Source organism: Drosophila innubila (assembly GCF_004354385.1).
Source record: "Drosophila innubila isolate TH190305 chromosome 3R unlocalized genomic scaffold, UK_Dinn_1.0 2_E_3R, whole genome shotgun sequence".
Taxonomy (NCBI): Eukaryota; Metazoa; Arthropoda; class Insecta; order Diptera; family Drosophilidae; genus Drosophila; species Drosophila innubila.
Genome location: NW_022995380.1, coordinates 247,984 through 271,649, shown reverse-complemented (window position 1 = coordinate 271,649; position 23,666 = coordinate 247,984). Strand labels below are relative to the sequence as shown.

General features: G+C 37.9%; 1 protein-coding gene across 1 annotated transcript; it reads left to right on the top strand.

Moving 5' to 3' along the window:
• Positions 1-17,183: 17,183 nt before the first annotated feature.
• Positions 17,184-21,871, top strand: LOC117791485 (homeobox protein abdominal-B). Its single transcript, XM_034631261.1, has 5 exons — positions 17,184-17,718; positions 18,800-18,996; positions 19,151-19,358; positions 20,464-20,678; positions 20,747-21,871. The coding sequence occupies exons 1-5, from the start codon at positions 17,319-17,321 to the stop codon at positions 20,936-20,938; spliced, it is 1,212 nt and encodes a 403-aa protein (XP_034487152.1). The 5' UTR covers positions 17,184-17,318; the 3' UTR covers positions 20,939-21,871.
• Positions 21,872-23,666: the final 1,795 nt, after the last annotated feature.

Here is a 23,666-nt window from a genome sequence, read left to right as displayed (position 1 = left end):
ATTTAATCAACAGCAGAAGACCCTGCCCAAATTTTAAACTCTGCTTTTTTTATTTTAGTTGTTTTTTTGATTTAGTAGTTTAAGTTTTAAACCTTATAGTCAGTCTGCGTTTCCATATAGAGCAGTGGTGTCTTACATTTTAATTTTCCTATCACATTTTTTTTTAAATATATTGTAATATATTTTTTTTTTACCTAATATTTTATTTATTTAATTAGTGTCACCTAAGATCAACTAGGAAACATATTTTATGGTGTGTTTTTGATTGCACTGATATTGAATTTCTAACAGGGTATCTATAGTCGAGAAGTGAATTACTTTAGCTTGTTTATTTCTGACCCAGAATGTTGGCAATTTCAAGCAACTTTTGCCTCAACTTGTGACATCCGAATGACTGTTGAAAGGAGGGGTAGCAGAAGGGGAAAGAGGAGGAGGATTGTCAGCCATATGCAAAGTTGGTCGAAACATGCAAAGTTGTTCGGATTCTCGATATTTTTTCGTACATAAAGACGAGTGTTTGTATATGCGACATATGTGCGTACTTGTAACTATGAATGTTTAGATATATTTATATATATATATATATAATTGTGTGTGTGTGTCCCTAAATAACTGAGTGTGATGAGTAAATGTGTATTTATTTTTGAATGGCCGCACACTAAGCGAACACACACACTGACACACACACGCTCGTTGAAAATGTTATAATTAAAATAAAATTAAAGGAAACCAAAAAAATATATGTGTATGTATATATTTATTTATGTATGTATGTATTTATATTTTGAACTTTGTCGGTGCGCTTAAGATGAACCGCATTTAGCTTCCATTTTCATTTAAATTCCCATTCCCATTTCCACCCCGTCATCGCCTCCTCCTCCATGTCCACGTTCAGTGTTGGAACATTGCCAAGATCGCGAGACCGCGAGATCGCGAGATCGTGTGCTCGTATTTGAATGTACACTTGTTCGCTCTCATCATCTGCCTTTGTCTCTGCCTCCGCTTGTGCTTTGGGCTGTGCCCTCTCCCCCCTTCTCTGTCTGTCCGTGACTCTGCTCCCTCCCCTCGCTTGCTGTCCGTCCATCAGTTGGGAGGTAATAAAACCCAAAATAATACTATGTAAAAATGTTTTGTGTGTTTCTCTGCCTTCCCCCCTTTCTGTCTTCCACCTCTGCCCGTTCACGAGATCTTTGCCTCAAGTTGACGTGAGAGCTGACTCGGGCTGAGTATCGGTCTCTGGTCTCTCTCTGTCTCTCTGTCTCGTCACTCGCTCTCGCGGCATTCGCGTTCGCATTCGGTTCGCCAGTTTTCGGTGTTCGTTTCAGTTCAGTTTTTGTCTAAACAAAAAATATTGAATTTAATTTTTTTAGTGTTAGTTGCTCTCTAACAATTTCGGAGTCGTTATCTCGCATGCGCGTCGCGGATTTGATTTGAATTCATTTCAATTGGAATTCATTTTGTTTTGGCCCTTGCCTTGGCGCCAGTGTCACAGTGTGTACGTGTGAATCAGTGTGTGTGTGTGTGTGTGTTAATCCCGATTCGAATGCCGATCCCCCTCATCGCCTATCGCCTCCTCAGTTCCTGCTCCTGCCCAACTCTTGGCCAGCTCGGATCGAATCGGCTTTTAGACGAAGCCGTCGTCGTGCGGGATTCGATCGCGTGCATCCATAAATTATGTCGGACTATTTAATATCGATAGCTATAGTCGGAGGAATTATCGCTGGCCGGGTCAATGCGGCTAATGGCAATAAATATCTGAATTTCAAGTTTTAAGTTGTTTAAAAGTTCATCAAACGATACTTAATAATAACAATTAAATTAATAATACTACAACAATAAGAATATTTACGACTCCTAAATCGGGTTGTGTGTGTGTTTTCTTTTCAATTTTAACGAGTGCCCCGATTCTTAATAAACATTTCCCTGGCAGATCGTAATTTGTATTGATTTGTTGAATTTATCGAGCCACATTATCAGGGCCTCGACTCGGTGAGTTCCATTCCATTCGACAACTGGTATTCCAATAGATAATGAAGCGTATTATATAAGCAAATATTCACATTATCATTTTTGTGGGTATTTTAAAATGCATATGTGTGCTTATCAATTTCCAATCAGACACTATAGATTCATAAATTAATAATTCAATTACCCAACACTGTTCTCTGTTTACTTCATAACTTTACCATAGCAAAAAACATTGTTTTTGTATTATAATAAATTTTTTTTAATGTTTCACATTAGTTTTAAATTAACTGAAAAAGTTAACTAAAACAAAACGAAGCTTAAAATAACTTATCTTACCATAATTTAACTTTTTTATATTTTTAGTCTTTAAGCTGAATCATTTGCAAATTTTATTATTTAATTATTCATTATTTTTTATTTAATTCTTATCGTTTTAAATTACTTTTTATTTAATGCATAATTTGAACTTTTTGTCGATTGGTTTTAGTCGACTTTAAAGAAATAAATTAATTTCTCTTATATAGTAACATTTGTTTTCCTATTAAATTATTTAATTGAAAAAAAATATAATAATTAATTCGTTAAATATGTGTTTCTTTTACATTAATTTCAAATGCTTTTCATCAATTGAGTGCATTTTAATAGTTTTTTTAAGCGCTTGCTTTGAATATAAAAAACTCTGCTATTTATCTGTCAGTCAAATTTGTATAGTTATATTATTATTAAACTTCTTTATATTATCTTTTGTTACAGCTCTTTGCATATAAATAAAACCACTTGGCAGCACCATTTGATTTAATTTGCGGTAAGTTCAACTCAATTGTTTCTTTATAATCAATTTTTGATAATTTGTAATTGTTGCACATGGAAATGATAGAGGTATTTGTATAGCTCAAGTGGGCATAAGTAGCAGAAGTAGATCAAGAGTCCGTTAAAGGACATTCCAGCTACTCGAATTACCTTTTTGATTTTATGGCCAAAACAATTCGATTGCAAGCAGCGCCAGTGTCGAGGGAACATTATTGTAACATAAAGTGGCCGCTTCCTCTCCATTCCTCTCGACTCTCTCCTGCTGCTGTTCCGTGCCCCCAACAACCGTTATTCGGCAGCAGCAACAGCAACAACAACAACAACAACAGCGTGCAGGGTGTTAAAATGTCCGGCTGGCAAGTCGGAGCGGTATTAAAAATGGCAATAAATAAAGTAAAGTACGGCGAGTACATGATTTCCCTGTTAAGATGCCACACACACACACACACACAAACACATACAGTGAGAATGACATTGGTGGGGGCGTGGCCTGGGGGCAGTGTCCAAGCGGGCCAATTGTGGTAAATCGGAAGTTAAAGACGGCAATAAAATGACGCAATAAAAATCTATGAATGACACATTAAATCAATTGCCAAAAATCACAAAAGCGCTAAAAAAAAATGTCGCTCATGAGTGGATTTTTCTAAGGGGTGCACCGGCCCCCTTCCACCCAAAACTCCCCCCTTCTGCCTTTGATTGATATGCCACTTGGGTGGCAGCCAATCATGAATTCATTTCAAAAGTTGAAGTTCATTTTTATGAGCATGAGAAATTGGACAACTGGGCTAATTGCCAATCGGTCGCTGGGTTCAAAGGCTGGACAATTGATCGGTCCGAAATACCAGATATACCAGATGTTTGCTCCGTCAGGTGCATCATCAGACGTCGCTCCTCCCGATTAAGCGATGCATTTCAAAATCTTGACATTTACAGCTATATTCCCATTGTATATAGCGAGTGGGAACCGACTGGAGGAACCTGCTCACGGGCTTGTAGCTTGTCGAAAATGTTTACGACTTTCGCCAGAACAAAGGGAAAATCGTGCGCGACAAGAGGCTAGAAGAAAAGCAACCAAGTTCCACTTATGAAGCCATAAAAAAATACAATAAAACAGAAGAAAACAGGCAGCAAGTTGGCCAACTAGTTGTTAGCCGTTGTGTTATCGCCTGGTTTAATCGAGGCCAGGAATCCAGGCTGTCGCTCCTGCGGGCAGCCATCGCAGCTGACGATCGCCAGATCGGCCGATCAGCCGATCAGCAGCCATATAGGGGCAGGACTTACATACCGAAACGCCTGACTCCTGACTCCTGATCCCTGACACCTGACCCCTGAACTGCGACAGTCCAGCAGGTGAGAGTGTTGCCGCTTTCACTAGCCTGCCAAGGCGAAGGGAGGCCATTTTTGATGACTTCATTCGTTTCTTGTTTTCCTTTGCGTTCGCCTTTGTCTTTGTCGTTGCCTTTCTCTCCGCAGCAAGTGGAATGCGATGTCCGTCCCTGTCCGTGTTTCTGTCTGTCTGTCTGTCTGTAGCATGTGCATCCGTCAGATACAACACGAATCCGTTGCCCGGCTGTGTATAAAACTCGTAAAATATGTGCACGTCAACGCGCTTCGTGCTGCCTTTTGTGCAGCCATTATTAAATTTCTGATTGTGGCTTTCTACTCGCATGTCTCTAACGGACCGATGGACCGACCGACACACAAACGGACAGACAGACGGACGGACCGGTTGGACTTGTTATCTCGAGCCCGCCTCGTCGCTCAGCTAATCGAGCAGCGGCTCGGCGGTTGGACTCGAGTTCTCTTAAGTTCCCCCAACAGTCAACTTTTTACCAAACACAGTGGTTGAAATCAGTGATCGCACATAATACTTATTTTTATAATAAAAATCAAACAGAACCCTTGGTCTCAATTTGTATTATAAATATCAAAACTTAAGGTTAATTTCAATTTTTATTATTAAAATAATAAATTAATATTATTTTTTTATTTTTACTATACAAATCATAAATAAAAGTTTTTCTTAATTTTTAAGGTAAAAATTAAACACAAGTTTGTAAATAAAAATTTAATGTAAACAACTTTTGAACCAAGTGGTTTATATCCAAAATCTAATAAAATTCTCTAAGTGTGGATCAACACATTTCATATAATTCTTCAAAAAGTCCCTAATTGACACATATAACCATAATAAATTTATTTTTATAAAATAAAAATATATATAAATAGAAATACATTCAACTCTGAGTTTGGTTAATAGGTTTTTTTTAATTCTAATTGTTCCTATGGAAGTTATATGAAGAAGTAGCCTGATTTTTAGAAAATTAGGTTGGCATATGAGTCTTAAAAAATTATGTTTTTCATATTAACAGTTCATAATTGAATTGAATCTACTTGCATATTGAATTTCCATTGTAAAAATATCAAGGTTCTACTTCTTACCATTTGGACTCTGCGTTGATTGCCGTCACCATCGCCCGGCAGGATAATGAGTTTTATTTATATAGCAAAAATTAAATGTTTTTATTGGAATTGACTTAAGAATAAATGCTCACAGTTTATGAGTAGAGTTTTCTGAGTTTGCCCCACTGTACTGTCTCTGCCTCAGCCTGTCAGAGCTGCATTATCAACTTCACATGCACCCAAATGAAAATTAGCTTGAGGTCCTCCATTACCAGTTTACTCAGCTGAAATTCCACGAATCCCAATTGTGGAATGGTGGGGGGAGGGGGAAATGTTTCCAGGCGTATCACGTAGCGCATTGCACATGCACAAGATGTGGCAAGTATAAACGGGGAGGGGCAGCAGACATAATAATAAAATGTAAAATTTATAATTCAATTAATAATGTCAACGTGAACAACGCAATGGAGTTTAATAGGCGCCAATGCAAACGTATCTTAAAGATACTCGAGTTCGAATTCGATATCGAGAATTGTTGTGGAATATTCATGTCATGCAGGAATGCCTGTGTCATCTGAATCAGTATCTATACTATATAGACTGTATGTGTCTGTGCAAACTTGCTGCAAAATGGTGGCCAGAAAGAGAAAAAACAAATTCACTTAAACTGTGAAATGTTTTGCCAAACGCCAAGTTTGCGTGTATCTATAGATACGAAATCTATACATGAGCAGCACGGGTGTGCCCCAAGGGGAGTGAAAGAGGGGGCTGGAGGGGGCAGAAGGGAGACTGAGTAAATTGAGAACTCATTGAGCGCAGGCAACGACCCAAGAGGGATCGATATTATGCCCAGCAACAGCAAAAACAACAACAACAACAACCCCCCGCAACCCCTGCACCCTTAAATGCTGTTGGGGTTGTGTTGCTGAACTCTGCTGCCTCTGTCTGTATGTGTATGTGTGTGTGTGTGTATGTGTGTATAAGTTAAAGCGACAACCTAAGCAAAAGTGTTTGCCAGTTCGCCCGAATACCGAACACCGAATACCGTCGGCTGCTCGGCAACTCGACAGCTTTTCCCGGGGTTGCTTGCGGTTCGGTTGAACTCTGGCGGCCATGCCACGTTTTCATTTCTCCCCCATTTTCCATTTTCTGAAATCTTTGAATGCTTTTGACTTTGCTTATCGCGTCTGCCGGTCGCTCGTGGGGGTTGCTCGAGACTCGAGACTCTTGTATCCAGTGGAGGCGTCGTTGTTGGCGTCATCCAAAGTACCAGGGGCAGGGGCAGTGGCAGTGACGGGGGTGGAAGGGAGCCGTCATGCGAGGGTTGCCAATGGCCTAGACGTTGATACAGCGAAACTGAAATTAACCTTTAGGGAGATGGAGACGGAGATGGAGACGGAGACGTAGACGACGAGCGAAGCGAGAAGGGAGTAGAGAAAAGACGCACGCTATTTGAATAAATATTTTGCTGACTTTGGCTGTTGTTGTGTGTGTATGTGTGTGTGTGTGTGTGTGTGTGTGTGTGTATCTAACTTGGCCTCGTTGACTGTGCATGTGTGTGTGGGTGTGCTTTAGCTATTTTGCTATGTAACTACTCTATGTGTAAATTATGCTTATGTAAATGAGGCAGTCGCTTTGTGCCCGGCCTTTTTAAGAGGAAGGCCGATTCCCCCAGGGTTCCCTTATGCCCAGCTTAGAGTTGAGTCCACAACAAAGTAATAGCAACAAAGTTGCCATCCCCCGCTGTGCGAGATAACAGAATACCAAGAAAGTTCAAATTTAGAGAATAGAAAGCAAAGAAGAAAACGAAGTAAAGAAAAGAAAAATAACAAAATTGATGATTTCACTTATTTGGACAAAATGAGTTTTATATCTTCCCTTCCCCATCCCTCGATTGGATTAGTGTCTGAAAGGCTTTGCCGACTTTTCTATAATATTTTAAAGCTGAAAACTTAAAGTTGCAATTGAATTGAACGACTTTCTCATATATTTTGCTTCAATTACGACTACCACAACATTTTCAGCATATAGATAAGCTTCAAATATTCTTCAACAATTAATTTACCATAAAAATCCAAATGGAATTCGTTTCGCCTTCTCGTCTTTTATCGCACATTAATGACGAGTGCAAACATATGAAGCAGAGAAGTTAGCGAGATGAGAGCGTCTCCTAAAGACATCATAACTCTCTGTATTTTGTCAGACTAAGGATGGGAATGAATGGGTATTCGAAATTTAACTGGTGGCCAATTTAATGCCCATAAACGTGGAATTAACACCTTGTTCGACTGGACTGTAGCAGAGCAATTAACACCTTGGCCCACTGGTCATAAACCCAAAGAAAACCAAACCATATACAAACGTAATATCAACAAAATCAAACAACATGAAATTGTAAATCAAATAGCCAAAACACATTACATAAATCATTTAACTTATCATTATTATCTTATGACACCTAGTTAAAGCAAACTATCGATATAAAATTTAAGTTGCATTTTTAAATATTTGATAACTTTCTGCTCGGGAGAAGCAGAAGAATTGGACTAGGTTTTATGACTTCATCGACATCGATAATTTCCTAAAATGAAAATAAATTAAAATTGGTTAAACCTAACAAAATTAATTTCTAAATTGCATAAAATGTTAAAAAATAATTATTAAATGAATCTATATATTTAAAAAAAAATGATCAATAATTGACAATGTGCTAAATATTTTGAAGGCGATTAAAAATCTGACATTTCGTTCGGTTGCTTTCCAAATCATTTGTCATCATTTGTAAATTTCAAGTTCTAATTTTCCATTTGAACTATTTTCTTTTAAAAGAAAAACAAAGACAACTAAGGAATAAACAGTTTTGTGGTGAGGAAATTGAAAAGCCGCAATACTTAGAAAATACCTAAAAGGCGCGTGAGAACCTTCAGCTGTTGTTACTGCTGTTGATGTTGTCGCTGATGTCAATTTGTATGCCAATAGATGCTAAAAGAGCTACCATAAAATGAGTCGTGTGTTTCAAGTTCAACAGACCTCGCATATTTATGGCTCTTCATTTGGCCAATTGGCCGGAGAGACAGACAGACCAAGAGTCAGTGCACAGAATTTGAATTCTTCGTCAGAACAGAGCAGAGCAGAGCAGAACAGAACAGGGACAACCCGATTTGACTGCAAATGTGTCAATTTTTATGGCCACGACTGTTGTTCCCCTCCCCCGCCTATCCATCTCCACCTCCAACTTCGTCTGCGTCCTTGACAGTCGACTGTCGACCGACGACTGTCGACGTGTGGTGTATAATGAAATATTTAATATGGCCGAAGGTCGTTGCAGATCATTGGAAAAGATGAATGACTCGCTCAACGATTACTGATTACTCTTCCAGACAGCTCTGATTCTCTCTGTTTGCGATTGTAAAACGATTTAAGCTTTTTCATGATTTCAATACCATTTGAATTTTTGAAGTGACTTAAAGTGTTGCTTTCATTTAAGGGGTGTTTACTTTAATTTTCATAGTCATTCTCATTTTTATTGGAATATATAATACAATCTACATACAATTACATGCCACATGCAACACGAGACTTTCACACACACACACACACCTACACCTACACATACATAAAATTCGAAAGAGTTGTACTGTCAACTCACCCTGACGTTGCCTTTGAGACACCCTGTTTCCTCTGTTTGTTTGTCGTAAAACGCTTTGCTGGCAATAAAAGCAGTTAACTAGCTAGATTTATTGTACTAAAATATTGTTTAAGTACACAGTAAACAACTGAGCAGCAGCTACAACAACAACAACAACATCAAGAATAACAATAACAATTACAAGAGACAAACATACATACGGACACGGCACTTTCTCAGGTGCATTAACAGGGTCTCTAATTGCCCAATTGAGGCTTACTGTCCAACATTAAAAAGATTCATCAACAACGTTTTATTGTAACACATCATAAAGAATATTTCCATATCATGATAAATTAGTTTATATATCTTTACAGTTTATTAGCTTGACGTTAAACAAATTAATCACGTGTTAATTGTTTTAACACTTTCCTTTAATATTATAATTGTAAATATTTCTATCACTTTACGGTGATCCTTAAGAAAATAAAGTGCTTTTTTTATGCGTTGGCTGTCAGATGCTCATTACTTTTATTAATTATGGACTAATCTTACTGTAATCCTAAACTTTTAGAATACTTCTTTTCTGACCATAAAAAATATATCAAATTATTTATTGAGTAGAAGTGAACATTATTGTAAGTTTACGAAATATGTAGATCCTACACAAAATCCATTTTTTAGTCAATTTCTCCAAAATTATTGAAATAAAATTGATTGCAAAACAATCGAACAATCGATAGGCAGCCCGAATATCTACAAACATTATGAGATCGACATTGTTTAAGAACTTTTATATAATCATGTAATGAGCTTTCTTTTTTAAGCTTTTACTACAAATTATTCATTAGTAATGATCTATCTGTAAATTAATCTATTTAAACTTAATAAGAAATAAAAATATCTTATCTATGTTGTGTGAAAATATCAGTCTCCTAGGTCTTATGGTTTAGGCTGTGCAATGATCAGTGAGTCAGTCAGTCAGTCAGTGAGTCAGGACAAAGAATTTTATATATAAAGATTATTAAACAGATTTGTCAAGATTAAATGTTTCTCTTCTCATTTTGTCTGCCCATATATTCATAATTTTACTGAAGTAATCTATCTGATTTGGAAACCCGACAGGAATTACATGATGTAAGTGTTTGCACAATTCTACACTCGAATACGAGTACTTAGAGCATTGTATTCGAGATTCATAAATTATCCAGAAAAAGCGAGAGCACAAAGGCGGGAAACTGAAACTGAGAATCGATGAATTGTTTCGAGGGGATACGTCCATGTTGAGGCATTCTGACATATAGGCAACTGACAGCACCCGAGTATCTGAGAGATGCAGCAACACATGCTCTAAAAATGCATCCCGATGATTCCTATTTCAATGGTGTCCCCCTCCATCTATCTGACACTTTTCTACAAAATGTCTCGCATCGTCGATGTCAGTGCGATATTCCATATTTTTCTCAGTCTCTCAATTCTTGTATTTCTTCCGTGCCTTTATGTTCTATCTTTTCTTACTTCTTTGTTCTAAATATGGATTGTATCTGAGTGTGAGTGTGCGTGTGTATCTACGTTTGTATTTCTTATAGTCTCTCCTCCAGTTGAATTTCTGTTGGATTGCCTGACTTCTTTTCTTACGAATAGTCATGGTTGAGACCTGGTTAAAACACGTTTTCATTTTAATAAAAAAACAGGAATGGAAAGGCCAAGCCAGAAACTTGTTCGATGCTGACTCCAGCGGCTCCTTCAGGCCGAATTGGGACTGAGAAGTGGAAAAACCACAAGATTTTTCATCCACGCCAATGAATTAAGATGACCTCAGTTTGCGCAGTTTTCGTGCTTAGTTGGAATCTTTCATATCTCGATTCTTGATTCTTCGCTTCAGCTCTTTACATGGAAAACAGTTTAAGCCAAAAAGGGTTCTGAGAATAAAGAAATTCATGGCAATTAAAAGTTCTCAGCAATGCTATTGGGCTTGGGACAGACAGAGAGACAAACCGACGGCGTCCCATAATTAGCTGGGAGAAAGATCGTTAAATTTAGGGACTGAAAGGGGGTTGGGGATGCTGAGGTGGAGACAGACCCTCAGAGAGCGAGGTGCGGCACAATGAGCTCTGAGCTCTGCTGTGTCTAATTGGATAACACAAATTTAATTTAATTCGTTCGCAGCATCGCAGAGACCACCAAAAACCCGATTTCTATGTTTGTTTTTCTTGGTTTTTTTTTTTTTTTTATGGATGGTCGAGAGCCAATGAACTTTTCTCTCACCATAGATAACTCGACTGTCGTCTACCGTCCTGCGTTTCTACGGGAATTCAGCTTCTTCTTCTTCATATTGCATGTGAATTTTTATTCACTCATTTCTGTGCTACGCTTAGTTTTTTTCAGTTGTTCTGTTTGTTTAGTCGGACCGGGTCCACATAATGAAGCCATAAGCCGCCATTGCGGCAATAAACCCATTTGAATATTAATTTTGTTAATTAACTTATTCAAATTTGAGCATCGTTAAATATGGAAGAAACTCTTTTTAATGGCCCTCTGTCTTCATTCTGTTTCTTTATTTTTCCCCTCTTTTATTTTTTGAAGTGAACGGATCTCATCGGGGTAAATGGGATGAAAGGTTTCATTGTTGTTGACAAATAATTACACCGTCTCATCTGTAACTGGGAGAATGTCTTTATTCAACAGGATCTGTTTGGTGTGAAAGTTTGGAGGAAATTTTCAAATGAATTAAAAATAAGTTTAGTTTGGATTCCTACAGCTAATGACGGGAAAACAGAAGAAAATTCGATGATCTATTAAGACAAACGAACATAGTTTATGTAGTTCAATGATTCAATTTACTTGTGTTAGGTTTTATTGCTTAACCTGTTACTTAATATTTAATTAATTTTCTCAGCTTCAATTCTATAGATAATAATGTGGGGCTATTATTATTATATTCTTCGAACCAATAATTTATTTAATAAAAGGGGTCGGTTCGGGTTCAAGTGGTTCGGGGCATTGAAAAATTCGTAACAAGCCGAACTGTACCTTAACTTTCTAGAACATAGATCATGCAGTCCACGACTAAGATCTCATTATGCATTGAAAGCAAGGCTGCAAACCGGTACTGAACCGAACCTTGCTGAACCGGTTCGGTTCGAGATTTTTAACAATCCGAACTGGATCATGAACCGAACCTTATAAGGAGTATTTTATACTCTGTGAACCCGAACCTGAACCGAAACCAATTTCTTTAATTAAATTCTCGGTTCGAAAAAAAATAATTGCATACGTTTTTAGTGATGTAAAAGTACATCGAGTACGTCAACTTCCATGATCATTCCATCGACAATTCACTGGAGTTTGTTCATAGTAGTTCATTTGCAGAACTAAATGATCTACAGTCGAAACTTTTCTTGAAATTTAGTGCATTTCGAGATATAAAGTTAATTCAATCGCGGGGAAACAATAAAAGTTCACTTAAATTATATTAAACAATAAAAATCATAAAATAATTAGTCATTTTATAACTAATTTAGACTTTTATAAAATTAGATTTATTTTAAATTAACTTCGTTGTAAAAATCAACAAAAATTTTATATAATATTGTATATAACGTATATGCAGTAAAAATATTTATTTTTGCATATAATATGAACGAAGGTTTGAACCCAAAACTTGGGCTTAGGAGGTGTGTAAACCGGGTTGCAAACCTAAGTCTCTCTCAATGGTTCGAACCATCGAACCGGGGCTTTACCAAAATTTTGGTAGTTTGCAGCCTTGATTGAAAGTACTTTAGCAGTCGTCAATTAAATATGATTAAGACTTGATCAGGCAAGAGATAAAGCTTTATCTTTTAAGCAAAAACTCATTCGGATATATTATCACTTAATTGGTTTTTTTTACGAGGTATAAGGAAATTCATTTGCAGTTGTTGATCAATTGCAGCTTCTTCTTCAAATACGTTAACTAATCATTGCAATTGAGTCATTTGCACATTTATTCATAGTCAACTTGAAAGGAGTCAAATGTTTGAATGGTTTTTTATGAGGGAACTGAAACTGGGAATGAGAATGGGAATGGAGTTGGAACTGTATTTAAATGACGATCGAGGCGGTAGTTTTGAGTGCATCCCCGGAGGCAAATTAATACATGAGTGTTCACTGTACAGTGCAACACATGTATATATTCATATAGTATGTGTGTTGGGAATGAAAGTACAAATATATTTGACTTTGACCCTGACACCGCCAAAGGCCAAGCCAAAGGCAAAGGCAACCGGAAAGTGGAAGTTGCAGTTGCAGTTGTAGTTAAAGTTGAAGTGTGAGCTAGAGATATTGCACAATGCAAATGCGAAACGAGGAAACTAATTTTACGACGTGTTTGACGGCTGTCTGACTGTCTCCCTGTCCGTCTTTCAGTCAGTCAGTTTGTCTGTCTGTCTGTCTGTCTGTCTGTCAGTCTCTGTGTATTTTCCTAGCTCGGCGCTCACTTCCGCACTCCGGGCCATCGGAACAGCCAACGGCCCTCAGCCTCTGACTCTGACTCTGCACCCTACAGCCTGCACCCTGCACCCTGCGCCCTGGTTGGCTGTCTGGACCGAATGCATTATTACCTGCGCGGTGTCAAATGCAAACAAGACGTTTGCGCCAGCCATAAAGTCGCTAGATGACTTCTCCTCTGGACGGGTCGGGTCTAGGCAAGGACGGGCGACGTCATGTCAATGTCTTAACCCTTAAGTGTGCTGGGAAAATGGCCGTAAAGCGGCGCCTTCACATTTATCACATTTCCTTCTTCCCCTCGCTTCCTTTGCAATGTTAAACACACATTCTCAACTTTCTTTTACAGCACACATTGCATATTGAATTGAAGACTTCCGCTGGAGCACCTTAAGGATCTTGAGTCCAGGCTGAATTAACGACATCAGAGCAAATCTCAGCAGTGGCGTCCAGCCAAACCCAAATTGTTGCGCCGATAGCGGCGAATATCTCTCCCTCCAGCATCAGTTCCCAGCCACCAGGTAAGAACAACCCCCACCCCCACCCCATAACAGATGATAGCATATTCTATAGATTAGCATTAAGTACAATAGATTAACTTTAAGTCTAAGCTATACTTAAATACATTAAATGTAGAATATTAAACAAGGGTATAAGAAAACATATTTCTTTGACTTCACGACCCTTGGCTGGTTGTAAAGGGGTTGTGCAGGGAAAATTCGTTTCCTTTTATGATTTGTCAACATTTCTCCGTTTGTCGTCTTCCATCTTGCAATGGAAATTGTCGTAAAATGATCATAATTGTCCATTGCAGCGTTAAATTCGGCAATTGCTGAACGGGAACGAAACGAGGACCCGCAGATATTACTCCTTGGGTGAGAGATAAGGGTGAATGGCAACTCAGAGCTGAGAACTGAGAATGAGAGCTGAGAAAGGCAATTTCTGAATTGTCTCAATTTGTCTACTGTCATTACTTACTGTGAATGTGTTTGTTTAGCTCATTCTGATTAATTAGCGCCTGGAAAGGGGTCAATTTAATATTGTTGTTCGCTGCGTGTGTACAACATAATGTGCGACTAGTAGGCGCCCTAAATTTTGATATTTTTAATGTTGTTGCCGTTGTTGTTGTAGCTGGAGAGGGCGGCCGCAAGTTGCTAACTGTAATTGGATAAAGAAAAAACAAAAACATCGCACGCTGGCAACAACAACAATGTAAATTCTGCCACCCCAGCCTCTTTCCACACAAATCTCGGCCATAGATGGCGCTGTTGTGCGCGAGAGTTAAATACATATTCAAATCAGCCCCAAACAAACGGCATACAGCTAGAAAGAAGACTTTGTTGTTGCTGCCACACACTCACAGACGACTGTACGTGTGAGCAAGAGAGAGAAAGCCAACATCAACGAAGAGAGCTAACAAAGGCCAAGCACATGTACACTGTGTAAGTGTCTCCCAATGTGTGTATGTGTGTGTGCGAGTCTGTGTGCTGGCATGCGTTCGTCTCTTGACCCGTGCACCTGCTAAATTTCCTTCAACTGATTAATATCGATATTGTTTTATCCTAAGCTTAACAAAAGAAGTACCAACAAAATTATTGACAGGGATTCTAAGCGAGTTAAAGTTGGAGTTCTCTCTTTCTCTTTAACTGCGACATGGGGATACATGTATGCGTGTATGCGTGTGTACGTGAATACGTGTGCTCATGTATACATATACGTCTCCACATGCACACACACACTCGCTTACTGTATACTGTGCGTGTGCATAAAGCGCGCCGCAAAGAGAGCGACTGACTGCGAGGAACAACAACAACCACCACCAGCCAGCCAGCCACCAGAATAACAGCTACTCTCAGCATGCGCATGCGCGAGACTCTCTTTTGGGTACACGAACCGAAGGCGCCGCGCTGTCAGGCACACGTATCGAATGCCTTTTGTTCACATCTTGACTTCGACTGACTCTTGCCTTCGCGTCGTCCGTCGTCCGTCCTCGGTCCTCTGTCCTCGGTGCTCTGTCCTCGGTTCTCTGTCGTTTGTTTTGTGAGAGTGAGAGTCGAAAGCAAGACTCCACCGTTTCTGCTGCCGTTGCTGTCGTTGCTGCCTTTGACTTTGCTGCTGCTGCTGTTGGTGCTGCTTCTGCTGGTTGTCGCCGTTTTTGCTGGCGTTGTCAGTGTAGATTTGTGCTTCGCTCTGTACGGTTGCAGGCGTGCGGGCGTCTATCTCAATATCAACGGCAACGGCAACGGCAACAACAACGACAATCAGAGTATCCAAAGCAGCAACTCTAACATCAAAAACGAGAACTTTTGACTTGAACGGATTCGATTTTGCTTTCCATTCTGCTTAAAGTGCTGTGACCGTTCGGTTCGATAATATTTTTGGCACTCTCAAAACGTTAGAAAAAAAAACAGATGGAGAATCTATGCAAATATTTATAAGAAATACAAAAGAAAATGCGAATACACGTAGCATGCCTGAAAAATGGCAACATTTTGTTAACTGTTGCGAGCGCCGAGTTTAATTGTTTGTTTTGATCGTAAAATCAAATTTTATGACCAGCAACATAAAAAGCAAAAAAGCAACAACAACCACAGCAAAAATAAAAAAATAATAATAAAGAAACAACCACAACAACAACTCATACTCGCTCTCACGCACTGAAAATTTCTCGCGCCATTTGTGCCGGTATTAAACTACTTGAAACAACAATAAGAATAGCAACAAATTCAAACAAAACAATTACTTATAATACTTGCATATTAATTGTGTGTGTGAATTCCAATACTAAAGCTGAAAGTGAAAATTGAGCAACAACTGAAAATTGATAAAAAAAAATAAACAAAAGATCAAATTTCCAAAGTGAAGTCAACTGATAAACTGACAAGTTAATAACTGAAAAAGTCCCAATTTGAAAAGATTTGTGCGAGTTTTGAACACCGTAATCACCCTGTGTTCGTGTCTCTTTGACTCTTTGACTGACTTTTGATCGAATCACTCGCCCCAACTGTGGGTGGCATTTAATTCGCGCTCTCTTCGTCCCGTCCAGCGTCCGCTCTTCACACATCGGCTGCGGCTCTCTCACTCTCCCTCTCTCCCTCACGCGCTGTGTACTCATTTAGTGTGCGTGCGTGTGTGTGCGTGCGTGCGTGCGTGTTTATATGCATGTGTGCGTGAGCTAACCATCGACTGGTTGAATCGTAAAAAACCGTTCTCATATGAGACTGCAAATAAAAATCAAATCAAAGCGCAGCGCAGCGAGCAGCAGTAAATATCGCAATATAATTGACTTGAATTAAGCTTAATTAATATTACTTATTAAATTGAGCCCAATTGAGAGACAACTGCGAGGAGCAATAAGGAAGCAGGAGTTGCAACCAATTGGGATCTGTGGACTTCAACCGCGTCCCGTTTGGTGTGTGCGTGTGTGTGTGTGTGCGTGCGTGTGTCGCAGTGTCTTTCGTTCCCGCCGTTTGATTGAAACGCATTCAAAATAACCGTAAATATTCCACCCCTCCCCCAAACCCCAACCATCCCGCTGGCGTGCGCTCTCTACGACCCCCACGATGTCTCGGCAGTCGGGTCGCACGCCGCTGCCGGGGCTTGGTGGGGGCCACATCACACACATCCACATCCCCATCCCCACCCCCATCCACACTCCCACCCACACCCCACCTCGACGAGCAGTGCGGCGGCGGCGGCAGCTCTGCAGCACCATCATCACCAGCAGCAGCAGCAGCAACAACAACAGCAGCAACAGCAGCAACAACAGCAGCAGCAGCAACAGCAACAACAGCAGCAACAGCAATTGCAACAGTCCGCGCAGCATTTGCAGCAACTGCATCATCATCCGCACCACCACCACCACCTGCCTCAGCCTCAGCCCCTGCACCACCACCTGCAGCACACGGTCGTCTCTTCCGCCTCGGTTGCGTTATCCACGCCATCCTCAGTGCTCCAGCAGCAACAACAGCAGCAGCAGCAACAGACGACGCCTACAACACATTCCACGCCCACACATGCGGTCATGTATGAGGATCCCCCACCCGTGCCAATTGTGCCCGTGCAGCAGCAGCAGACGCCACTTCAGCATCTGCCCCCGCCACAGCAACAGCAACAGCAGCAGCAACAACAACAACAGCTGGCAACAGCTCCTGTTGGAGGTGCTCTTAGTCCCGCACAAACACCAACTGGACCCGCCGTCCAACAACCCCAGCATCTCACATCACCGCATCAGCAGCAGCAACAACAACAGCAACAACAGCAGCAACAGACTCCAAACAGCGTCTCCAGTGTCGGCTCTTCAGGTCTTCAGCAGCAGCAACAACAACAGCAACAAAATTCGGTGGTGGCGTCCGGTCAAAGTCAAATTGTGGCGCCAACAACGGCGAGTGTCTCTCCCTCCAGTGTCAGTTCTCAACAAGCAGGTGAGCAATCACATAGCTCCTGGTTTCCAATTGAAACACACAAGAGTTGCCAGCAACTCGTGATCCTTCTGCAGACTTATCCTAAAGTAACCAGATTGTTCTTAGCACCTACTGCCCTTTCTAGCGCTATAGTTAATTAGGTTATCCACTTGTCGATTTACTTATTTCCACTCCTTCATGAGATACATATCAGTTAAAGGGAAGTTGGCGAATTAAGTATTTCCGAATAATAAAAAATTGCGTCCCTTATCTTATTTCTTAAAAGAAAATTATTCCTTAATGTATACCTCTTTTTATAAGTAATTGAAAAATTATTTTATAAAAGAAATCATTACTCAAGAATTTATTTAATTTTTAAAAATATAAAAAAAGAGTGTTTACTATTTTTTTTATGCCTTAAGTTTTTTTAATTTAGTATTTTCATTTATTTAATTTATAATTAGATTTTCTAACTTTTTTTTTTTGTACTTCTAAACGAGGTGGTTTGTATTTCTTTCCTACACAACGTGAAGGTGTTTTATTCTTAACACGACCACATTAATTAAATATTATAAAAAAGAAATAAAACAATTTATTTTTCGACTGCTTCTAGTCTTCGGAACTAAATAATAATTTTGTGTAAACACAAACTGAATACAAATATAATATCATGAGAATCTAATCTAATTTAATCTATTCTATGTTTAATAAGATACACATTTAATTTACTTTTTTTTTTTTAATATTTATAAGTGAATTAACTCTAAAACTGTACCCAATAAGAACACCCCATTAGATTGTAATTTTGCTTTAGTTAATTATAATTATTGGCTTATTTATGGTATTTATTAAGAAGTTAATCCTTTTAAAATATATCAAGACTAAAAAAAAAAACGTTTTTAAGCTTTAGATTAATTTATTTTAGAGTATTTGCTAAGAAGTTAATCCCTTTAAAATATTTCAAGACTGAAAAAAACGTATTTAAACTTTAGATTAATTTAAGAGTTTAATTACGAAGGGATAATCTAGATGTAATCATATCTTACTTAAGCACTTCAGTAACAGAGAATATAATTTTCTTGATTTATTTTTTGTTCTACAGACATGTCCATCTCATTAGCGCCAATTCACATACCCGCGATCAGGCCCGGATTCGAGGCGGATGCCACGACGCCAGTTAAGCGACATGCGCATCCGTGGCCATATGAGAACGAGTTCAATCAGTACCATGCCTCGCCATACTATCTCGACCGGGATCGCAAGCCTATGTTCTATGGCTACCCAGAGACCCAGTTTCAGGTAAGAATGTGAGGTCACAACAACAACAACAACAATAGCGACTCGAATTGCGCGTCTGAGTCGTCGACAGGCGTCTCGTAAATAACTCAATGTCAACTTAACCCACTCAACCTCTCTCCTCTCTCCCGCTCTCTCTATTTATGTAACCCCACAGCCAGCATATTGGCCCAACTACCGTGATCAGCCGAGCTCCGCTGCAGCAGCGGCATACATGAGCGCCACCGACGAGCGCCATGCATCAGTCAGCGCAGCAGCAGCGGCGCGACAATCGGTGGAGGGCACCTCGCAGTCCAGTTACGAGACGCCCACCTACTCCTCCCCAGGTGGGCTGCGCGCGTTCCCCGAGGCCTACTCGAGCACAGGTAACTGCTACTTTCCAGGCATTCAAGTACTCGTACTCGTACTCGTACTCGTATCTAACATAAATGTGAAAATGTTAATTGCAAACTGAGACACTTGCGACATCAAGTTTGCCATTTAATTAGCGTATTGCCAAATGCCTCATAAATTCACTCGGCGACATTTGACCGAGGTTGTGCTCCTGTCCGTGAGGGTGTGTCCTCTACAACTGAGATAAAGTGTGTACTCAATCAGTCGGTTTCCAAGCAGTCTAATAACAAACTATGTATCTTCTATTGACTTTAGTTTAATCAAATAATTAAATTATTAGCGCATCTCACATATGGTTTTTCCAGCACTCGGATTGAAACTTTATATAAACATGTATTCAAATAAAATATGTTTAATATTTTTTTTAAATTCGCGAGTTAATAAACATACAATTTATGAAAAGATTGTTAGTTCACTATATATACACAATAAAGGTATTATAACCTTGTGCATGTATTTGTAGCAGGGAGAAATATCACCATTGATGCTAATAAATATAATATTATGAATCAGTTTTATTGATCGAGTCGTTATTCAGACTATAAGAGCTCGGAAACATTTTTGGATAAGTTCCTATATAATACTTTAGAAAAATAAATGAACATTATTTTTATTGATCACTTTTCTAATTAAAAGTTATTAATAACTCTGATCAAAGCAAAAATTAATTAAATATCAAACATAAATCTTATTGACCTTTAATTCATAATAAATAATAATAATAAATTAATTAAATAATTCATTATTAATTCGAATTATTATTAAAGTGAACATAAAAGAAACACATAAAAATTAAATTCAAAAAATTACTGTTCAAAATTGATTGTTATATTAAAAAACCCTGATTATAGTCGATTCAATAAACAATAAAAATATTCATGCTATCTGTTTACTTTGAAAATTTCTTTACAATCGTAAAATAGAAAAAATGTATTAAAAACTCTATGGAATATTTGAAACACAGTTTTTTTTTAAGTCGAATAATAATTTATTAAATAAAGTCGTAGAAGAGAACTTATCACTAACATTTAAATTATGCCCTAATCCTAAATATCATATATTAATAACTCTTTTCAGGAACTTCTGGAGGTCTGTCGGTTGGTGCAGTGGGTCCGATGACTCCTACAAATGCGATGCACGAGTGGACCGGCCAGGTGTCGGTGCGAAAAAAGCGTAAGCCGTACTCAAAGTTCCAGACACTGGAGCTGGAGAAGGAGTTTCTATTCAATGCGTATGTGTCCAAGCAGAAGCGCTGGGAGTTGGCCCGCAATCTGCAGTTGACAGAGCGTCAGGTATGTGGCGAGTGGAGGATAGATGGATAGGAGTGTGTGAATCTCAACTAAATATTCATTTTGTGTAGGTGAAAATCTGGTTTCAAAATCGACGCATGAAGAACAAGAAGAACTCACAGCGGCAGGCCACACAGCAGAACAACAACAACAACTCCAGCAGCAATCACAACCATGCCCAGGCGGCTCAGCAGCACCACAACAACCATCACCTGAACTTGGGTCTGAGCATGGGTCACCATGCAACCAAAATGCACCAGTGACCTTTGGACAACAGCAGCGCCAGCGCCATGGGCTTTGCTACCTACTAGCAATTAGCCAATCCGAATCCCAATCCCAGCTCCCATCCCGATCCCGATCCCCTCTCCAATCCTCATCCGAATCCAAATACAATTAAAAATGAAATGATTATGGACTTTCCTTGCTAGTTGCATCTTGAATCGAGTCCGGACAGTACAAATGCAGGTGTATATCCCATGGCGTATGTCAGAGGTCAGAGGTCAGAGGTCAAAAGTGAGGATTTAGATGGAAGTTGGTTTATGGGTGGAAATGCGTTGGCGTCGCTGTTTTCAAAGCTAAATTCTTTCGATGGGGGAGTTGAAATCTACGTTTAATGAAATGCAGTTAATCAATAAGTCAGTTCTTAAAATATCTATAAACAAATACAAATGTAAATCGCCCAGTTAATCGATGCTTGGCAAAAGGCAAATGAGGAAATCATAAAAACAGAAATTGACAAAATGAGACAATGAGAAATTGGAAAAAATGAAATGAAACGAAGGATGAATATAGTATATGTATGTATTTGTATCTGTATTTCTCTCAACGCTCTAATAAATACATGCGCATTACTTAATAATAATTTTCAACTATAAATAATATATGCATATACAAAATACATTGTAATATCCCTATAAATTATACAATACAAATAACAGCAACAACAATTCGAATAGTAGATTCTAATTGTAAGCGCAGTTCGTACATAAATTGCAATTGTAGGCCCAGAAAATGTTCATAAATAAACCGCAAACAAATTGTTTAACAATTGTCACACAATCACACACACAAATATACATACACAGACACAGCGCTGCACTTTTAGCATAAATTTTGTCAGATATTGTTCGTTGTGTCGTGTTCTTAGATAAATTTTAAGTTCCTGTACATAAACTAAGATATAAAACCAGAAAAAAGTAAACAAAAAAAATTAGTGAAACCGTCTGAAACTAATTTTGGTTTTGTGAACATAAACAAAAAACAAAATTAACTTAGAATGAGAAATTAAAAAAGAAAAGAGCGAAAAGAAACGCAAAATGAAAAAACATATGAATATAAAAAATTAGAAATGCGAAAAGTCAAATTCGATTTTATAAAAAGTAAGTTTTTTGATGTGTGTGCATGTTTACTCCATAGTTAAAGGCGCTTTCAAATTAAAAAAAAAAATAAAACAATAATTAATAATTGCACGTAACTTACAACTAAAAAAAAACTAAAAGATATGATAAAGAAAGGGGAAATACATTTGAAATATGTATAAGGTAAACAATTTGACATTGAGAGAAATTAAGCGAGAAGTTATTTACAATACATACCTTAAAACTACTTACATAACTTATATATATAGTACATATATATATTCACTATATATATATAATACACATACATATGCATATACATTCAGTCTATGTGTATCTGACTCTGCTTAATCCTGATATTACATCTAAGTTCAGTTATGTTGTGTAATTATCGAATTTTTGTTAATGTTTTGCTTCATACATTATACTTGTATACATATACTATACCTACCTATAAACACTTACACATTATTTTTATTATTATGATTACGATTACTATTAATATTATGAATTATGAAATGATTTCGCCAATTGCTTTATCCTAGTTCTTGTATTATTATTATTTCACACCATTTTCGTAAGTTGTAGTCTAAAGTCGGTTATGTTTATGCTTATGTTCGATTATAAATATATAGTTTGTTTAGTAAATTTTTATATAGCATTAGAAATTCTCTTTTTTAAAAAGTTAATTATTGTGAATAAAATATATATGAATTTTGCAAAAAATATATGCAAAATTATATACAATTCAAATCAATTGCAATTACCCCTACTTTTGTTACTTATTTACACATTCTAGACTCGTAATTATCGCAAGGTCTTAAAATTCAAGTACCCAGATTAGACTCAAGATAACTTCAAATTGCTGAACCAATGTGTACTTCTTATTTTTGTTTTATTTTCTTTTAATTAGATAATAATCTATAATTTAATTGGTTCAGTTCTTAAATTCGGCTTTGTTTGGTAAGTACCGTCTCGTTACGGGGACTAACCGCAGAGGTTTTCGCTCACTGCGTTCCAAGGACGACCTCTCAGCATCGAATTTATTGAAAGGCATCCATAGAGAGTATGAATATTCATAGTGTTTATCCGCACACAACACACACTCGTATGTATTTGCAATCACATTCAAAAAGTAATATTAAAAAAATATCTCAGCTAAGAAACTCATCGAAACAAATTATTAAAAATTAGTTCGTTTTATATCAATAATTTGTTATGCAATCTCTCAGTTGTCTTTTTAAACTAATTTGGCTTTTTATTGTAATGTAATACAGTGCTTAAACAAATTAAATCTAGATTAAAATAGTCCTGTTTTCAAATATGTCATAAGGTTAAATAAATTATTATGTAACTGTGATGTCTTGGAGTTTCATTCACATCAATTGAAGTGTTCTAAATTCAAAAATTGTTTGATGATATGATTGATGAACTATAGGACTCATATCAAGCATTTATAGTTTTTTTTAGTTTTCCAAAATGCATAAAGTATACAGACGCCTTTTTTACTGGAACAATATAATTGGTTGGGCTGTCTAACTATTTTGTATAATCTGAATAGAGCTGAGCTAATATAGGTAAGTATTATTGGTGTCTTTTAATTTAAAACTTAAAGTTAGTCAACTTAAATTAA